The sequence below is a fragment of the Typha latifolia genome, chromosome 11 (assembly GCF_019914945.1).
Source record: "Typha latifolia isolate L0001 chromosome 11, TyphaL0001v2, whole genome shotgun sequence".
Classification (NCBI taxonomy): Eukaryota; Viridiplantae; Streptophyta; class Magnoliopsida; order Poales; family Typhaceae; genus Typha; species Typha latifolia.
Window position 1 is genome coordinate 10079377 of NC_133096.1, and position 19115 is coordinate 10098491.

The 19115-nt window shown below is 36.4% G+C and overlaps 2 protein-coding genes across 4 annotated transcripts; both read left to right on the top strand.

Moving 5' to 3' along the window:
- Nucleotides 1-889: 889 nt before the first annotated feature.
- Nucleotides 890-10066, top strand: LOC140797226 (putative leucine-rich repeat receptor-like serine/threonine-protein kinase At2g19230). Of its 3 annotated transcripts, none has more exons than XR_012110598.1 (13): nt 890-1240; nt 1455-2031; nt 2126-2601; nt 3267-3414; nt 3519-3590; nt 3678-3749; nt 3832-3909; nt 5244-5440; nt 5538-5842; nt 7255-7381; nt 8690-8758; nt 8847-9055; nt 9343-10066. XR_012110598.1 is itself a non-coding variant. In XM_073150509.1 (13 exons), the coding sequence occupies exons 1-13, from the start codon at nt 1132-1134 to the stop codon at nt 9740-9742; spliced, it is 2823 nt and encodes a 940-aa protein (XP_073006610.1). In that variant the 5' UTR covers nt 892-1131; the 3' UTR covers nt 9743-10066. The 3 variants fall into 3 exon arrangements, 2 of the variants coding, with proteins under 2 accessions (XP_073006611.1, XP_073006610.1); XM_073150509.1 differs by having other exon boundaries at nt 892-1240; nt 8863-9055; XM_073150510.1 differs by lacking the exon at nt 3678-3749 and having other exon boundaries at nt 891-1240; nt 8863-9055.
- A 1421-nt stretch (nt 10067-11487) lies between these two features.
- LOC140797195 (putative leucine-rich repeat receptor-like serine/threonine-protein kinase At2g19230) lies at nt 11488-18263 on the top strand. The gene is made up of 13 exons (XM_073150471.1): nt 11488-11605; nt 11718-12288; nt 12365-12834; nt 13272-13455; nt 13548-13619; nt 13713-13784; nt 13865-13942; nt 14191-14369; nt 14476-14780; nt 15448-15574; nt 16949-17017; nt 17124-17316; nt 17608-18263. Exons 1-13 carry the CDS (start codon nt 11488-11490, stop codon nt 17969-17971), a joined length of 2802 nt encoding a protein of 933 aa, XP_073006572.1. The 3' UTR covers nt 17972-18263.
- Nucleotides 18264-19115: the final 852 nt, after the last annotated feature.

The following is a 19115-nucleotide window of genomic DNA, read 5'->3' on the forward strand; positions in this document are numbered from 1 at the left end:
CTTCGTTTGCTTTCTTTCTCTTTCCTCCGACGGTTCTCAGTCGTCAGCCCATTGTGTGGCTGCCAAATAGTATTCCGCACTCGAAAGTAAAAAAAGAAGAATGTACAAGATTTAAATAGTATGGCACGAAGTTGTTAGATTATTGTAGCGGCAAACAGGAGATATCAAAGAAATTGTTATATTATTGTGGTGGCTTGTAGGAGATATCGAAGAAGTTATTAGATTATTGAAGAAGTTATTAGATTATTGTAGTGGCTTAGTATATGATTTTAATATCGAAGAAGTTATTAGATTATTGAAGAAGTTATTAGATTATTGTAGTGGCTTAGGAGATATCAAATTCATTTTAATATCAAAGAGTATGAGATAATTAGCAAGTGGTTATCTAAGTTTGAAACTTCTTAGATTATTGTAGTGGCTTATATGAGATATGGAAGTCCAATAGTATCTCAGCTCCAGATTGCACCAAGAATCAACAGATATAAGAAGCACCTCTGTTTCTTGAGTTGCTTTCCATTCCCATCTGTTTGACTAAACATTATCCAAAGGACAAGATGGCAGTACCTTCTTCGGCATGACCAATAGCAATACAATAATAGGTTTTTCCAACACCTTTCCAGTTTCAAATTATTGAATCCAGCTTCCCCTTATAACAAGTCCCTAATGGAATTAGAGTACCTACTTACTAAACGTTTGAAGGTTTTTTCAGTTATTCTAATATTTCAGTTGAAACTAGACACAACATATTCTATTTCAACTACGATGCTTTTTGATGTTCTTTATTATTGGTTAGAATTTATATATATATATATATATATATATATATATATATATATATATATATGCAAACTTTTCATAGAATTTAACAAGCCCCCTGTTTGATCTTTATTAAACTGTTGACATGAAGCTGAGAAAGGTTAGATGTGGTGGCAACTAAGAGGTCGTTGTGTTGTGTGTTGCGATGCTGTTCTGTGGGCGGGACTGCACAAAATTTACGCAATTAACAAATAGGATGATAATTTAAGAGTTAACATGTTTTGATCACAGTCAGGGACCTGACCATCTGAATCATGTAAGGTGCATGGAAAAATAAAGTTGAAGTGGGAGGAAGAACTAATGGTTTAGGTTGCAATGGGGTATCTGAATTTGGAGAAGAAGATGATGCTATGGTGCAGATCTCTTCTCCTAGGCGTCTTAATTGCAGCAGTTCAAGTTAATGGCCAGACTCCTACCTCCGACGGTAGGTTACTTATGTTCTTCCTAAAAGCTTCTTCTAGTCCTCGTTGATGCAATGCCTTTTGATTCTTGCATGCAACATTATCGTCAAGTTTAGATCGGATTCTATGATTCTACTTCTACTTCACATTATTGCCTTAGTTTTCTTTTGAGTTCTTCTATATATGTAGGTGTCATTACGAATTGATGATTCCTCTTTTACCTTAATCTTAACGTAGGTTTCATCAGCATAGACTGTGGCGCCACTGCTAATTCCACGGACAGCATCACAGGAATACCCTACATCACAGATGATCAATTTATAGAAACTGGAGTAAAATACAATGTTTCGTCGACGAATTATTTGAACTCCTCGCTTCCCAAGCAGTATTCAACTGTGAGAAGCTTTCCTGACGGAGATCGAAATTGTTACTCTTTAAAGCCAGCAATCCTGGATAATAAATATCTTTTAAGAGCAAGCTTCTTCTATGGAAACTACGATGGAAAGAATAGTGGGTGGGATAACAGCCCACTCTTATTCGATCTCTATATAGGGAGCGGTTTTTGGAAGACAGTGAACATCTCCGATCCATCTATTCCTGTCACATACGAAGCTATAACGGCCATCTCGGCCTATCATCCGTTGTTGCCAGTTTGTCTGATAAGAAGCGATTCTTCTTCGACTCCTTTCATATCTTTGTTGGAGATGAGGCTATTGAAGAACACACTCTTTCCCGGTGATTTACCTGATTATGGCAATTTTATCAAATTGTTTATGCGGCGCAACTTGGGAGCAAGCGGCGATAAGATAATTCGGTGAGAGATAGATTAAAAGCATTAATTCAACGTGTCTTCTTTGTCTTTCTCCAGTTCTCCAATACAATTACTTGTAATATGACTTAATTCACAGATTTCCCGACGACCCGTACGACCGCATCTGGGAGCCTATGAACATTACCCTCCACGAGTTGTCTACCGACAAGACAGTGAAGCACGGCCAATTTGACCAGTTCGAGGTCCCGTCTGTCGTGCTCCAGACCGCCTCCGTGTCCGCTGGTGTCAACGACAGCATACAATTCTACGTGAACCCCGCCTCCCATATTGCTTACTTTGTGATCCTTCATTTTTCTGAGCTCGAACTCCTCCCGGAAAAGGACGTGAGGGAGGTCGATGTCTACCTCGATGGCTTCAGTGGAAACTACACCGCAAACTATGCGCCAATCTACCTCAAGTCTGGCTCCGTATATCATCCACAAGTCGTACTCTCTCAGTATCTATTCAGTTTAAATGCGAGCAAAAGGGCCACTCGTCCTCCCATCCTCAATGCGCTGGAGATCTATTCTGGCATATCACAAAGTTTTGGCAGACAATCTAACCTCGCGGACGGTATGTTACTTCTTTAAGCCCCCTTAAATGTCTCTCGTATCCACAAGTTCCAAACATCGCGGACGTTATTTACCTCTTGAAGCCCTTTTGAATTTCCTTTTCTGCTTCTACTTATTGTGCATTGTGAGACGTTAACATTTCTTGTCAAGCCCAAAAAAATGTAATTTTTATTTATTTTTAGTTTTAACTTTCAATTCCACCCTGTTTCAAAACCCCTAAAATTGGAATTCATTAAACTGGGTGTACTTGTTTCCTGGTATCTGCTGTTGGGAACTGCTGAATTGTGATATTTCAAACCATGTCAGTGCAATTCCTTGAACTTTAATGAATATGAAAAAGAAAATGTTTTAAAGTCAGATTTAGTAAAGATCTATATGGCATCAATTATAACCATTTTGTTATCTCAAAAGTACCCTAAAGTTATTATGAAACCATTTTAGGGTTTACTTCCTCAAAATAGAACAATTATTACTGCAGTTGGACTCTGAAACCATGGATGCAAATAAACCCTAGAAGGAAGTTGCTTGCCGAGAAGTTTCTGGACTTACTCTGGATACAATCTAATCTCTATTTCATCACATGCCTTGTTAAATTTTTGCATGTTTGTTATCCTACAATGATAACTTAATGTTATCTCAAGTCCACTTCAATTTTTGTGGCACCAGTTGAAGCCATCTTGAAAATCAAGGAAGCGTATAAAACGATGAATAAAAATTGGGTGGGTGATCCTTGTGTTCCAGTAAGCTTTCCTTGGGCTGGTCTGAGCTGTAGAAAAATTACTGAGGAAGGTGGTGAACTAAGGATTACAGCTATGTGAGTATCCAAGAAAGAGAACTAATACAAATTCCTTTAAGAGTCATGTTTTTGTTGGAAACTATTGATGAAAGGATATTCTAACGGATTCAACTGTGCTGCAGAAACTTATCCTCCAGTGGATTGGTTGGCGAAGTGTCCTATTTCTTTTCTGAGCTTACAGAAATCCGGGTCCTGTAAGTAGGAAATCTACCGAAATTCAGCAGCATAGTGTTAGAAAAGTAACTTCTAAAGTCAAATCCAGTCTTTCTATTTTATTTTAGGGATTTGTCTTACAACAACTTAAGTGGAAGAATACCTAATTCTCTGGCAGGGATGCCATATCTTGGGGTCCTGTAAGTGTTAGCATTAGGTCTGCTATTCTGATTATTTTCAATGAATACTTTTAGGTCCTTGATGCAATCTGTCTTTGTACAGAAATCTGACTGGAAATTGCATCACACAAGTCCCTGAAGGCCTAGTTGAAAAATCAAAGGAAGGTTCACTTATATTGAGGTTTGTTTCTGATCAAATTTCTGTGGCAGCACTCTGTAGTATATTAGCTCTTATATTCTAATTTATGGAAAAAAAGTGGATAGTTATTTGTCCACAGGTATTTTAATTAGGACAACTTTAGTCAGCCTTTGAAAGGTGTAACATCCAATGGTTTACTTTTAAATGCCAGTACAAACAACATACAACTTTGCAGGTGTTGCATGCAATTAAGCTTCTCGCAAAAAATGAGAATGCTCTAATCGACAGTCTTCAATAATTGAAAATTTGAAAGTGTTCATAAGAAAGATTATATTTGATGATCTGTCTCTAAGTGTGAAAAAACCCTATCTTAATTGAACAATTTAAAGAGCAATTTGTAAATTTAAATAAAGCATTTTCCCTCACCTTAATGGATAAATTATTCTCCATGAAATGTATTGGTTTTGGTTCTATTTGTAAACATATTATAGAGATGCGATACGTAGCTTCTCATATAACATACTAGACTAAGTTGGACTTATCTTGGTGCACTTCATCTTTAACTCTTTGATAATTTAATACAGACCCTCTTATAACACAGATAATAAAATTAGGTCAGTTAACGAACTATTAGCCATGTGTGTACAAGAAGAGGTAAGATTGAGACGAGAAAGGATGGAGATAGTGAATATAATCTCATAATAAAAAAGCATTATAAGTAGATGTAACTTTCAAGAATGGAAAAAAAAAATTTAGACATACATATGTATCTAAATCATAGGTAATGATTTCAACTCTTTGCTTAAGTGAATATGTTCATAAATATATATAAAAACACTTAGATTATTTTATACACATTTGTGAATATTAAAAACCTAACAAAGATAAACAAAATTCATGCTGCCATGAATCATGATGGATCCTCCTGATCTACTTTAAAGCAAACTGAAATCCAATTGAGAAATGTTTATTTTGCAAGAACAGAGATCATGTGAAACTTGAAAATGAAAGGTTTGTTTTTCTTGTTTGGAATTGCAAATTGTTAGGCAGCTACAGTAATTTGGTGCTTAATTGTTCTTGTAATTGGTTCTACTGTAAATTCAAAGAAAAATATTACTTTCGAGAATGGTTAAGGTAGGAGTGTTTCATGCACATTAGACTCATAAGATGGATTCAACTTCGTAGTAATGTGACAGCGTCTTTTTACATTCTGAAACAAGTGTTCTTGTCAGCAATAAGATGGAGTCTTTGTTCTTGTAAGTCGTAACATGAGTTGAAGTATATTAAAAGCTTACTCATGGAGCACTCTGAAATTTCTATTATTCTTCTTGAGCTCAAACTACTGCTAATATTTCATAAATTTTTACTGATGCTAGATTTGACAACAATACTGACACGTGTGATGGTAGCAATCCTACTCCTGGTGGAAATTCTACTCCCAGCAGCAACTCTACTACTGCTACAAATAAGAAGATAACTGCACCTATAGTTATTGTTCTTTCAGTTGTTCCTGCTTTTCTGTTGCTAGTGGTGGTGGTACTTATTTTGTGGAGAATTAGAAGAAAGACCCAAGGTAGTTTTCTAACAGCAAAGATTGCATCTACATTAATGCTTAGTTTGCTTTAGTACCAATATTCAAACTTATTATGTTATGTACTGTATTATTCCAGCTATCAACCATGAAGTGGTTCAGCCGCTATCTGAGAGCTGGCAATTCAATGTGGATCTTGGAGGCAGTCAGCTGCAATACACAAGTCACCAATCCAGTGTAGATCATAAAGACAATCAACTGCATTTTGGGAGTCGTCAATTCATGTATGCGGAATTGGAGAACATAACTAAGAAATTCTCACGTACCATTGGAAAAGGAGGATTTGGGACTGTCTTTCATGGTTCACTAGAAGATGGCACCGAGGTTGCTGTCAAGATATGCTCTCTCTCCTCAAAACAAGCACCTAATTTGTTTTTGGCTGAGGTAACAGATTTTGTATCTTGTCAGGCTTCTGTTATTTGAATATTGGGTCCTTAGGCAGAGCATAACAATAGGAGTTGAAATACTAAAGAAATAAAGGTGCTTAACATTCTCAAAAAATAAAAGGGTACATAGGCACTCAATTTGCTATAGATGGATAATTAAGACATTGAACTTGCAATAAAACATTGACTGCGGCACTGAACAATATCTGCCTTGGGAGTGATGTAGAAAAAGGGTACATAGGTACTCAATTTGCTATAGATGGATAATTAAGACATTGAACTTGCAATAAAACATTGACTGCAGCACTGAACAATATCTGCCTTGCGAGTGATGTAGAAAAATGTAGTTGTCCTGTGAGCAATTGTGCACAATCAAGTATAGGTGTATAGACTATAGAGAGTATGGGCGTAGAAGATGCAGAGGGAATAAGAGGAGATTAGAAAGAGGATAAAAAAGCCAACCTGCCCAAAGAAGTTTCTTTATATATTCTTTTCTTAACAAATCCATTGGCTATTACACTTTTCAGACCTCTAATGGTCGTTTCTGGAAATTCCTAGCTTGCTCTCTCTCTCTCTCTCAAAAAAAAACAACACTTTTACTACTAATTGGACTTTTAAAATTTCAACCTAGAATTCAGTTCTTCATCAGGGATTGTTATGATTGTGTGACATATGTGCTTTTATCAAGAAAATTGCTTATCATTACAAAATAAAACAACTACTTCGTGATTGTTTATAGAAAAAGATAAAATTGTCCTTGTATTCTCTTGTCTCAAGCTTCAAACTACCTTAATGTGTCTTTAAATTTTGGGAAAATCATATTTTACTGGTTAGGTTAGAATTCACTTCTTTCACTTATACCTGAATGCACTTTTCTTAACTGAGCGTTTTTTTTTATCATATATCATCATACCATAAGTTGAGTTCAAAGATACTCGTTAGAGACAAAGTTGTAAATGATTGAATATATTCTCAACATATTAAAATAATATTGAAATTGAATTTTAGTTGACAAAGATAAATTAAAAACATACATCTACTTAATATATTCGTCATATCTTTATTATCTAAAATTTAATTGGTATTATCTTTAGATGCATAGGAAAACTTATTTAATTCTCTATAATTTTGTTTCTAGCGAGGATTTTCAAATTCAACATATATTTTGGTTAAATATATTAAAATAGTAACGGTTGCACTTTAGTCTAGACTAAAGAAAAGATAAATTGACATAAATAAAATTATATGGGTGAACCGAATTTAGGTCTAAGTTTCTAATCGCAGTGCATTAAAATATTATTTTCCCTTAAATTTTTTATTATTTCTTTGAGCAGAATAAAGTACTTGGTTGACTCATCATAATGCTATGATGCAAATCATTCTTGTTAATATTTTGAAAATGTTATGTAGGTTGAGAATTTGTCAAGTGTTCGTCACAAGAACCTAGTTTCTTTAGTTGGCTACTGCATGGATAGTGGTCAAATGGCTATCGTTTATGAGTATATGCCTCTTGGAAGCCTTGATGATCATTTACGAGGTTGGTGAAGTAACTTTACAGCTATCTAAATCTATCATGTAGTGCATATCTAGATTAAAGCTTAGTGTTTTCTTCTAGTGGGTAAATTGCTCTTTTTGGTGATTTCTCCCCAAGGGTATGTCATTCTTTTCTCCTTTTTTGTGGAAAATGGTAAATATCATCTTTTCATCTTTGTTTTCTTGTCTAATAGACAATGTTCTAAAGGAGAAATCCTTGTGCAGCCAATCAATGGACTGCATAGTGCATATGTAGTATGCAGGCTCTTATGTAGTAAATTGATAGGTATTTGCAAAACAACATGAAAATTGAAAGAAATAAAAAATGTTCAGTTTTTACTTATTATGCACTAGTCTAGTTCTCTAGTTTTTCTTTTCCTAGCTGACTTTATAGAACATCGAACATCAAATCTGATTAGAAGATTTCACTGCACCATGAGAGTTATCTTTTTATTAATCGGCTGAATGATCAGGTTGTCTGGTGATTCTGCAATCAAAAGGATTGTTTCTGGAATAGTAGTTCTGATATAATTTGCTAGGCTTTGGATATGCTTGAGATTGCTCCTATTCTTCTTTTCTTTTCTTCATTCTTGGATTGATTGAACTTTATTTTCCCTTCTAAATAATTTTGGGTATGCGATCTCCATCAATTATATAACCACTAGATGCATCCTTCCTTGCCTGAATCATGAGCCTTATGTACTGTCTTTACAATCACCAAAAATGAAAGCATGAGTATTGACAACCCTCTACCGCACAAGGTGGTGCTCCTTACAATGTCTTTCTACTTCCTACTCTAAATGGTGTACTCTAAATAGTGTGGCGTTCTAGTGCATTGTAGATTCCTATCCAAGACTTGTATCATTTGATGATCTCATGTGAATCTCTAGAAACATGAAGTGCATGGCTAACCCAAAACAGAAGTTCCGTAAGGGAACTGGAGCAGGCTAATAGCACATCATTGGAAATTTATACTAAAATTTAGGCTCTTATGAAGATTTTACATATGGAGTGACAATATTGGAAATTTATCAAATTTGCATATCCCACACATTTTGTTGGCTAAATTAGAAATCAGAATAAGATAAATTTTGAATTACTACATAAAGCATGTAGCGTTTTGGTGCATCAGGAATAAAAAAAGATAGTTCATCTGTTGCACACAAAAACATAGATATCATATTAGTTAGTTTCGTTGCTTGGAAAGTATTAGTTGTTGGATGTCATTGCGTTTTGACAAGCGTATTATGCATAAAAGTTTCTACATTCGCATAGCAAGCATTACTAATGGATTCTTTTATGATCTTTGAAGGAAAAGCTGGCATTGGTAGAGTCTTGAATTGGGCAGAGCGACTCCAAATAATAATTGATGCAGCGCAAGGTTTTGGGGCCATATAATGCATCTTTCTTGTCCTTTTTTCTCGAATGTGTTAAAGCTAAGAGTCCTTAACTTTTACTTTTCTCATTAGATGGTCTTTGTATTAGGCCTGGACTATCTGTACAATGGATGCCCAATGCCAATAATCCACAGAGATATTAAGACCAGCAACATTCTTTTGGGCCAAAATTTGGAGGCTAAGATATCTGATTTTGGGCTCTCGAAGGCCTTCCACAGTGATTTACAAAGTCACGTTTCAATGACAGCACCTGCTTTCTCCCTAGGCTACATTGATCCAATGTATGTTTCCATGCCTTTTTATCCTTTATGCAGTAGAATTTCGATGGTTTGGGTTATGTTGCTGCTAAAAGGAGGGGATTCTATTCAAGATGTGAAATGATATGACTTAATATTGCCTCCAAACACAACTTAAAAAATACATAAGCTGTGCCAAGAGTATTGCTTGGTAGAAGATCTCATGATAAACAAAGGAAAAGACACAAATTTCTCCAAATTCAATGAGATATCACGATTCTTCTGAAATTGTTTGTTTCTACCTAACCTTGATGCCTTCTATACTTATCAAGGTGCTTGAAAACTTGGAAATTCAATGAGAAGACTGATGTGTACAGCTTCGGAGTGGTTCTATTGGAAATTATCACAGGAGAACCTCCTGTTAGGCATGACAGGGATGTTCAGCTAATTGAACGTGTTCAACTGAGTTTTGAGGCAGGGGATATCAATGCAATTGTCGATCCAAAGCTGCAAGGGATGTACAACACTGAATCTGTCTGGAAGGTCTTAGAGCTAGCAATGAGATGCATGGCAAGAGATGTTGATCAAAGACCAAAGATGGCTGAAGTTGTTACACAGCTAAGGGAGAGCTTGGAATGTGAGACTTCTGAAAAGAGCAAGAGCATGACTACTGAAAGTCAAAGCATGGCGTTCATGAAAAAATCAACCATATTTGATCCAGCCGCAAGATAAGCTGATCCCATGTTCATTCCATCAAGTATGAGTTGAATTTGTTCAATATGTTGGCTTGATTGCGGTATGCAGTGTGTGATGTTTGTGTATTGTAATAATTGTGTGGTGAGAAGTGAGAACCGTATTTCGAAATAATTAAGCTGTTTATGATTCAGCTGAGAGTCTAAGACTGTTATAATGATTATAATGAAACATTGTGGAACCATGGAACCTGTCTTACTAGTGTTTGCGAGGTAGCAAGGACTTATATCTCTGCTACATTATTGCAGTAACAGTATGCCGATCTCTTCCTTTTGTCTCTCTGACAGAATGGAAGGACGTCCATATCGACTGGTTTGGTTGGAACAAGTTAGAACTGGGGTAACCAAGCATGAGATCAAAACTTTTTAGAGTCTTTCAATTGTTCTTCTTTTCTTTTTTCTGTTGGGCAGTTATTTGTGAAGTGCTAGAACTTGTAATGGATTAGACCCTACTTTCCTTTCTATATCAAGCTTGCATGATTTGGATCTTAATGAATTATCCGCTTATGTATAATCTCCTCAACAAAAAGAAAAATGTTTGTTTCACATTCATAAACTGATATGTTAATTGTCTGAAGCAGTCAGAGCACAAGCTGAGCTTTCGATCATTTGGTGAAAGCATTACATAATTTTAATGGCAAGATGGTCGCTCTCACTTCTCAGAATACATATAGACAAAATATAGATTACGGCTTGGAGTATAAGACATATAGGACACATTTCGTATTCCAATTGCCTGGTCATATTCAACCAGCTTTTAGACCATATCTCTGTTTCTAGAATTGCTTTCAAATCCTAATTGCTGATTAAAACTTTTTCTTTTCTTTTTTAATCCTATTTTTGCAAATAATTTCAGTTTATTGCAGAAAACCTCCTGCCTTTTATATATTTGCAAATGGATTCTCCTTTTATGACAATAGGTATATAGTCATAATGTTCTACCCTTTTAACCAGAAAAAAAAAACAAAACCTTTAAAGAAGTTTATTTGCAAGGTAGAAAAAGAGAAAGGAAATAGGTATTTTCGTCACAAAAAAAAAAAAGAACATGTTTAAAATATTCCTTAGGAGCTAACAAGAGGTGTTAACTACAATAAGGTTAAAATTTAGGGGGTTAACTGCAAAACACCCTGAAGATTTTCCAAACAGCCATTGAAGCCCACTGTCCCAATTGCTGTATTCCACCAAGAATTGACCAGCTGCTTTCAATTCCCACCTGTTTGATTAAGCATTACCAGAAGGACAAGACGGCAGCACCTTCTTCGGCATGAACAACAGCTATATATCCTATTATCCTGTACTATAATGATGTACTTACTATTGGTTATAAGATATTTCGCTTATTCTAATATTTCACTTGAAACCAGCCAAAAAAATTCTAGTTCTGTTACACTGTCTGTCGTTCGTAACTGTTGGTTAGAATTTGATTAAGGATGTCGCTCTGGAAACGAGCTTAAAATGCAAAAAAAAATCAGGGTTATAAATCTAAAATATCCATGGACTTTAAACCCTTGTTTGACCTTGATTAAACCGTTGACCTGAAGTTTGCAAAGGTCAGAGATCGTTGTGTGTTGGGGGTGCACTCAGAAATGTTTATGGTCTACTGGTGGGACAGGAAATTTTTTATGAAATTAAGTAATAGGATGGTGATATATAGAAAGAGTTCATATTTTCGATCACAATTTGGGACCCAGCCATCTGAACCATATATAAAAGGTGTAGGTGGCAATGGGGTATCTAAGAGCCTCGGAGAAGAAGATGGTGTTATGGTATACATCTCTTCTCCTGGGTGTGTTGCTTGCAGCAGTTCAAGTTCATGTTCATGGCCAGACTCCTACTACTGAGGGTACGTTACATATGCTAGTTCTTGACTAAAGCTTGTACTGGTCCTAGCTCGTATGTAGGTCTCATTACAAACTAAACTGATGCTTATTTTTTTTTACCTTAATCCTATGTAGGTTTCATTAGCATAGACTGTGGCGCCACTGTTAACTCCACGGACAGCATTACAGGAATACCCTATACCACAGATGAACAATTTATAGACACTGGAGTAAACTACAATGTTTCGTTGAATTATTTAAACTCCTCGCTTCCCAAGCAGTATTCGACTGTGAGAAGCTTTCCCGACGGAGGTCGGAATTGTTACTCCTTAAAGCCAGCAAACCAAGATCAAGATACTAACTATCTTCTACGAGCGAGCTTCATGTATGGAAACTACGATGGAAAGAATAGTGTGCAAAAGAATAGCCCACTCCTATTCGATCTCCGTATAGGGATCGATCTTTGGGACACGGTGGACATCTCCGACCCATCCACTCCTTTCACATACGAAGCTATAACGAGCATCCGGGCCGACGAATGGTTATCAGTTTGTGTGATAAGAACCAACCCATCCTGGACTCCTTTCATATCTTTGTTGGAGATGAGGCCATTGAAGGACACAATCGATACCTATGCTTCTGGTAACTACTATCTCGTATGTTTGATGCGGCGCAACTTGGGAGCAAGCGGCGATAAGATAATCCGGTGAGAGCTAGACTAGATATCATTGAACATGTCTTTCTCCTTCCTTAATACAGTACATATTAATATGAGTTTATAGATATCCCGACGACCCGTACGACCGCATTTGGGATCCTATGAACATTACTCTCGACGTGTTGACCCCCGACAAGGCAGTCGAGCACAACCAAACCAGGGACGGTTACGGGGTCCCTTCCGCCGTGCTCCAGACCGCTTCCGTGTCCGCTGGCGTCAATGATATCATAAGATTCTACTGGGACTCCCCGGACTCCGAGATAGATCACCATGCGATCCTTCATTTCTCTGAACTCGAACTCCTCTCGGAAAAGGACGTCAGGGAGTTCGATGTCTACATCGATGACTACCTCTACGCAAACTTTACGCCAACCTACCTCAAGCAGCAATTTTTATCTCGTACAATTTACGGAGTATCTCATCGGAATTTCAGTTTAAATGCCACGGCGAGAGCTACTCGTCCTCCCCTCCTCAATGCCTTTGAGATTTATTATCTCAAAAGGAAAAGCTACGAAATAACTAACGCCGCGGACGGTATGTTACTTCGTGAAGCCTCTTCGAATTTCGTTTTCTGCTCCTAGTTATTGTGCATGATAGGACATATCTAAAGAGATTTAGTTTTCAATTACACCTTGTTTGGATACCGGAACCCGATTCAGCTCCATTTCTATTTTCCTAATATCCGCTGTTGGTAACTGTTAATTTCTCATAGCTCAATTTAAATCGATGCATTTCCTTGGAAGTTTAATAAGTATGGAAACCAATTTAGGGTTTACTTCGTCAAAAAAGAAGAAGAAGAGCATTTCTTCTTCTCGAATTGCTGCAGATGGGCTCTGAAACCATGGATGCACATCAACCAAAGGAACAAAGTTTCTAATTTGAATAGTTCCTGGAATTTATCTTGATATAATTTATTCTCTATTTCATCACATACCTTGACAAATTTTTTGCATGTTTGTTGTCCTACAAAGGTAATTCAATGCCATCTCTAATCTATTTCATTTCTGCGGCACCAGTTGAAGCCATGTTTAAAATCAAGGAAGCGTATAAATTGAAGAAAAACTGGGTGAGTGATCCATGTCGTCCAACAGAGTATGCTTGGGATGGTCTGAATTGCAGCGCCAATAGTGGTAATGGTGACAGGGTTATAGCTATGTGAGTATCCAAGAAAGATAACTTACGCAATTTCCCTTAAGAGTCATGTTTTGATGTTGGAGGATATCCCAACGGACTCAACTGTGCTGCAGAAACTTATCCTCCAGTGGATTGGTTGGTGAGGTATCCATTTTCTTTTCCAAGCTCCAAGAAATCCAGTTCCTGTAAGTAGGAAATGTTCCGAAATTCAGCAGAATAGTGTTACAGAAGTACAAGGAAGTTCCAAAGTCATATCCAGTTTTGTTATTTTATCTTAGGGACTTGTCTTACAACAACTTAAGTGGAAAGATACCTGATTCTCTGGCAACGATGACATTCCTCCAGGTCCTGTAAGTGTTAATCTGATGTACAGTTCTGATTATTTTCAGTGAATATTTTTAGGTCCTTGATGCAATCTGTCTTTGTACAGAAATCTGACTGGAAACTGCATCACAGAAGTCCCTAAAGGCCTAGTTGAAAAATCAAAAGAAGGTTCACTTATATTGAGGTTTGTTTCTAATCAAAACCTTCCACTGTTTGACCAATTCTAGTAGCAAAAAAAGCTTGTCGTGGTTCAACTACTTTTGATAAAAAAACTCCATGAATTTCTGTATTCTAATAAATAATTACAGCCCCAAATTCGATTCAGTTTCTTTGGGGGCACTCTGTAGTATAATCATTCAATATCACCTTTCGGGCAAGGTTCTTTATTAGCGCTACTATTCTAATATTTCATTAACTTTTTCTGATTTTTAGATTTGACAACAATACTGACACATGTAATGGTAGCAATCCTACACCCGATGGCAATGCTACTACTGCTACAAAGAAGAAGATAACTACACCTATAATTATAGTTCTTTCAGTTGTTCCTGCCATTCTGTTGGTAGCAGGGGTGATACTAACTGTGTGGAGAATTAGAATAAAACGCCAAGGTAGTTTTCTAATGGCAATCGTTGCTTCTACATTAGTCCTCAGTTTTTCTTTAATACTAAACAATATTCATATTTATGGCCTGTATTTTATGTATTATTATTCCAGCTGTCAATTGTGAATTGGTTCAGCCACCATCTGAGAGCTGGCAACTCAATGTGGATCACAGAGGTGGCCAGCAGCCATATACGAATCTCCAATCTGATATAGATTATAAAGGGAGTCAGCTGCCATTTGAGACTCGCCAATTCATGTATACAGAATTGGAACATATAACTAAGAAATTTTCTCGTACCCTTGGAAAAGGAGGATTTGGGACTGTGTTTCATGGTATCTTGGAAGATGGCATCGAGGTTGCTGTCAAGATGTGCTCCTTATCATCAGAACAAGCACCTAATCTGTTTTTGGCTGAGGTACCGAGATTGTATGTCATCAGGCTTCTATGATTTGAAAATTAGCTAGGTTACTTTTAGTCAGAGTATAATGTTAGAGGTTAGAATGCTAAAGAAATAAAGGTGCTTAACTCTCAAAATATTGCATAGACACTCGATTTGCTAGAGATGGATAATTAAGACATTGGATATAAATTATAAAATAAAACATTGACAGTGTCATTGAATGGTATTTGCCTTGGGAGTGATGTAAAAAAAAAAAGGGTTTATCCTATGATGCAATTGTGCACCATCAAGTAGAGGTGAATAGACTATGGAGAGTATAGAAGCAGAAGATGAAGAGGGAACAAGAGAAGAGATTAAAGAGAGGATAAAAAAGCCAACCTGACAATTGGCTATTACAATATTCAGTCAATTCTTCATCAGGGATTGTTGTTATTGTGTGAGATATGTGTTTTTATGAAGAGAGTTTATTATAATTACAAAATTAATCAACTACTTCCTTTATTATTTATAGAAGATGAAATTGTCCTTATTTTCTCTTCTCAAGCTTGGGGTTACCTTAATGTGAGTTTAAATTTTATCATTATTTCTTTGAGCAGGATAAAACATTTCGGTTGACTCATCAGGATGCTATTATAGTATTATGCAGATCATTCTTGATAATATATTGAAGTATGTTCTATAGGTTGAGAATTTGTCAAGGGTTCGTCACAAGAACCTAGTTTCTTTGATTGGCTACTGCATGGATAGAAGTCAAATGGCAATCATTTATGAGTATATGCCTCTTGGAAGCCTTGATGATCATTTGAGAGGTTGGTGAACAAGCAACTTAACAGCTATCTAAACCTATCATATAGTGCATATCATAGTTTAAAGCTAGTGTTTTCTTTCTAGTGTATAAAATGCTCTTTGATTATTTCTCCCTATGGGTCATCATTTATTTTCTCCTCTTTTGTAAGAATGGTAACACAAATCTATTCAATATCATCTTTTCATCTTTGTTTCCTTTTCTAATAGACTATGTTCTAAAAAGTGAAATCATTGTGCAGTCAATCAATGGACTGCATAGAGCATATGTGGCATGTTGGCACATATGTAGTAAACTGATATGTATTTGCAAAACAACTTGAAAATCAAAGAAATAGAAAATGTTGTCAGATCTCACTTCATACGATCTAGTCTAGTCGAACATCAAATCCGATTAGAAGATTTCACTGCACCATGAGAGTTTTCTTTTTAATTAATTGTCTGAATGATCTGACTCCCGGGTGATTCTGCAATCAAAGGAATTGTTACTGAAATAATAGCTCAGATATAATTTGCTAGGTATTAAGTATACTGAACATTGCTCTTATTCTTCTTTTGTTTTCTTCGATTCTTGCACTTGATTTTCCCTTCTAAATTTGGGTATGAGATCTCTATCAATTCTAGAACAACTGGGTATGTCTTTCCTTGCCTGAATCACGAGTCTTACATATTGTCTTACGGTCACCTCATATTGGTATCTTAAAGAATGCAAAGACGAAAGCATGAGGATTGACAACCCTCCACTGCACAAGATGGTTGTTGTTACAATGTCTTTCTACTTCCTATTCCGAATAGGCTGCTGCCTGCAAATAAGGGTGTTCTAGTGTATTGTAGATTCTTATCCATGACTTGTATCACTTGATGCCATGTGAATCACTAGAAACATGTGAAGTACTGAAGTGTATGGCTAACCCAAAAAATGGAAGTTTCATAAGGGGACTAAATCAGGTTAATAGCACTTAGATGTGTTGTTAAACAGTAGAGGTAAATTCTTGCTAGCATAGGATATCATCTGCTAAGCATAATTCTTTTTTAAAATTATTACTAAATTTTAGTCTGTTATGAAGATTTTACATATGGACTGACAATATTGGAAAATTTTAAAGTTTGCATTTCCCCAGTAGACTGCATTTTTTTGGCTAAATTAGAAAACAGATGAACTATGAATTCCTACTAAAAGCATGTAACATTCAGTGCCTCGGGAATAAAAAAAAGATAGTTCACTTGTTGCAGACGAAACACATAGATATCAAATCAGATAGTTTCATTGATTGGAAAGTATTGATTGTTGGATATCATTGTGTTCTGACGAGTGTATTATGCATAAAAAGTTTTGGCATTCGCATCATTACTAAAGGCTTCTTTTATGTTATTTATAGGAAAATCTGGCACGGGTAGATTCTTGAGTTGGGCAGAGCGACTCCAAATAGTAATTGAGGCTGCACAAGGTTTGGGGCCATATAATGCATCTTCCTTGTCAATTTTTCTCTTATATTTTAAGCTAAACATTAATCCTTAATGTTTCCTTTGCTCATTATGAGGTCTTTGTCTTAGGCCTGGACTATCTGTACAATGGATGCCCAATGCCAATTATCCACAGAGATGTTAAGACCAGCAACATTCTTTTGGGCCAAAATCTGCAGGCTAAGATATCTGATTTTGGGCTCTCAAAGGCCTTCCACAGTGATTTACAAACGCACGTTTCAATGACAGCGCTTGCTTTCTCCCCAGGCTATGTTGATCCTATGTACATATATTTCCATGCCTTTTTTTTTTTATGTTGTAGAACTCGGTGGTTTGGGATTTCTCACTGCTAAAGGGAGGGGATTTTAGTCAAGATCTAAAATGAGTTTACTTAATATTGCCTCCAAACCACAACTTAAATAATACGTATGCTTTGCCAAGAATATTTCGTCGTAAAAGATTTCATGATAAACAACGGAAAAGAAAAACAAAATTTCTCCAAATTCAACAAGTTGTCATGATTCTTTTGAAGTTGTTTGTATCTATCTGACCTTAATGCTTTTACTTATATAAGGTGCTTGGAAACTTGGAAATTCAATGAGAAGACTGACGTGTACAGCTTTGGAGTGGTTCTTTTGGAAATTATCACAGGAGAACCTCCTATTCGGCGTGACAGGGATGTTCAGATAATTGAACGTGTTCAAATGAGTTTTGAGGCGGGCGATATCGATGCAATCGTCGACCCAAGGCTGCAAGGAATGTACAATACTGAATCTGTCTGGAAGGTCTTAGAGCTAGCAATAAGGTGCACGGCAAGAGCTATTGATCATAGACCAAAGATGGCTGAAGTTGTTAGGCAGCTAAGGGAGAGCTTGAAACTTGAGATTTCTGAAAGGAGCAAGAGCATGACACTCGAAAACAAGGCATGCCATTCATGAGTTAAATTTGTTCAATCGAATTGGTAGTTGATTCATATTTGGTCCATCAGCAAGATAAATTGATCCCATATTCGTTCCATCAAGTATGATTTGAATTTGTTCAATCGAATTGGTTGTGTTGGTTTGAGTGGTATACAATGTGTGATGTCTGTGTATCGTAATAGTTGTGTACCCTTCAATTAAGCTGCTTATGACTCACTGAGAGTATGAGACTGTTATAAGCAAACATTGTGGAACCATAAAACCTGTCATACAAGTGTTTCCGAGCTAGCAAGGTCTTTTATCTCTGCTATATTGTTGTAGTATGCCAGTCTCTTCATTTTGTATCAACGATCAATTGATCAGGGTAGAAGGAAGTCCATGTCAGACTGGTTTGGTTGGAGCAAGTTGAGTCGAAGGAGCCGAGCTTGAGATTAAACTAATAATGTCTTTTAATTGTTGCACATTTAGAAACTGATATGTAAAATTGATCATTTTTTAAATTGATAAGAGAGCTTATATGCTAATCATAAGTTAGGCATATGGGCTAATGTTTCATAGCACATAAGTTAAACATATGAGCTAATTCTTCTGAAATCTGGATCATAAATTGTTCAAACCTTGAGCCGTAACAACCAAAGCAAGTCCAAGGAAGCGTAATTTATTTCAATTTTTACACGAAGTGTGCTCACAAGCGTTCAAAATTGTAACCTTCTGCTGCGTGTAGATACACTTCTATCACTACAGTGCAGTAGAGGTCGCCCTGTGAAATCGATCTTTGTCGTCGTTTGCTGCTAGAAACGGTTAGAGCACAAGCTGAGCTTTCAATCATTTGGTGGAAGCATCACATGATTTTTATGGCAAGTGGTCGTTCTCACTTCTCAGAATACTTAATTATGGACAAATATAATTTATGGCTAGGATTATAAGACATAAGTAGACACATCTAAGAATAATGTAATGTTCATAGACACTCCACAAACACCTTTGATGTGATATCTCCATAAATCTCATAGCTGGTTGTGTTAGATTGTCGTAGTGGCTTATATTATATAAGAGATACGGAAGTCAAATTGTAATCTTAAACTCCCAATTGCATCAATAATTGAGAGCTATAAGCGGTTCCTCGGTTTCTATTTCTTGAGTTGCTTTTCAACTCGCACCT

Excerpts from the sequence above, each read along its gene's own strand:
- LOC140797195 (XM_073150471.1), top strand. The coding sequence starts at position 11,488 with ATGGGGTATCTAAGAGCCTCGGAGAAGAAGATGGTGTTATGGTATACA. Across the intron at positions 13,785-13,864 it reads ATGACATTCCTCCAGGTCCT|AAATCTGACTGGAAACTGCA; the intron begins GTAAGTGTTAAT and ends GTCTTTGTACAG. Across the intron at positions 14,781-15,447 it reads CTAATCTGTTTTTGGCTGAG|GTTGAGAATTTGTCAAGGGT; the intron begins GTACCGAGATTG and ends TATGTTCTATAG.
- LOC140797226 (XM_073150509.1), top strand. The coding sequence starts at position 1,132 with ATGGGGTATCTGAATTTGGAGAAGAAGATGATGCTATGGTGCAGATCT. Across the intron at positions 1,241-1,454 it reads CCAGACTCCTACCTCCGACG|GTTTCATCAGCATAGACTGT; the intron begins GTAGGTTACTTA and ends ATCTTAACGTAG. Across the intron at positions 7,382-8,689 it reads CCTTGATGATCATTTACGAG|GAAAAGCTGGCATTGGTAGA; the intron begins GTTGGTGAAGTA and ends TGATCTTTGAAG.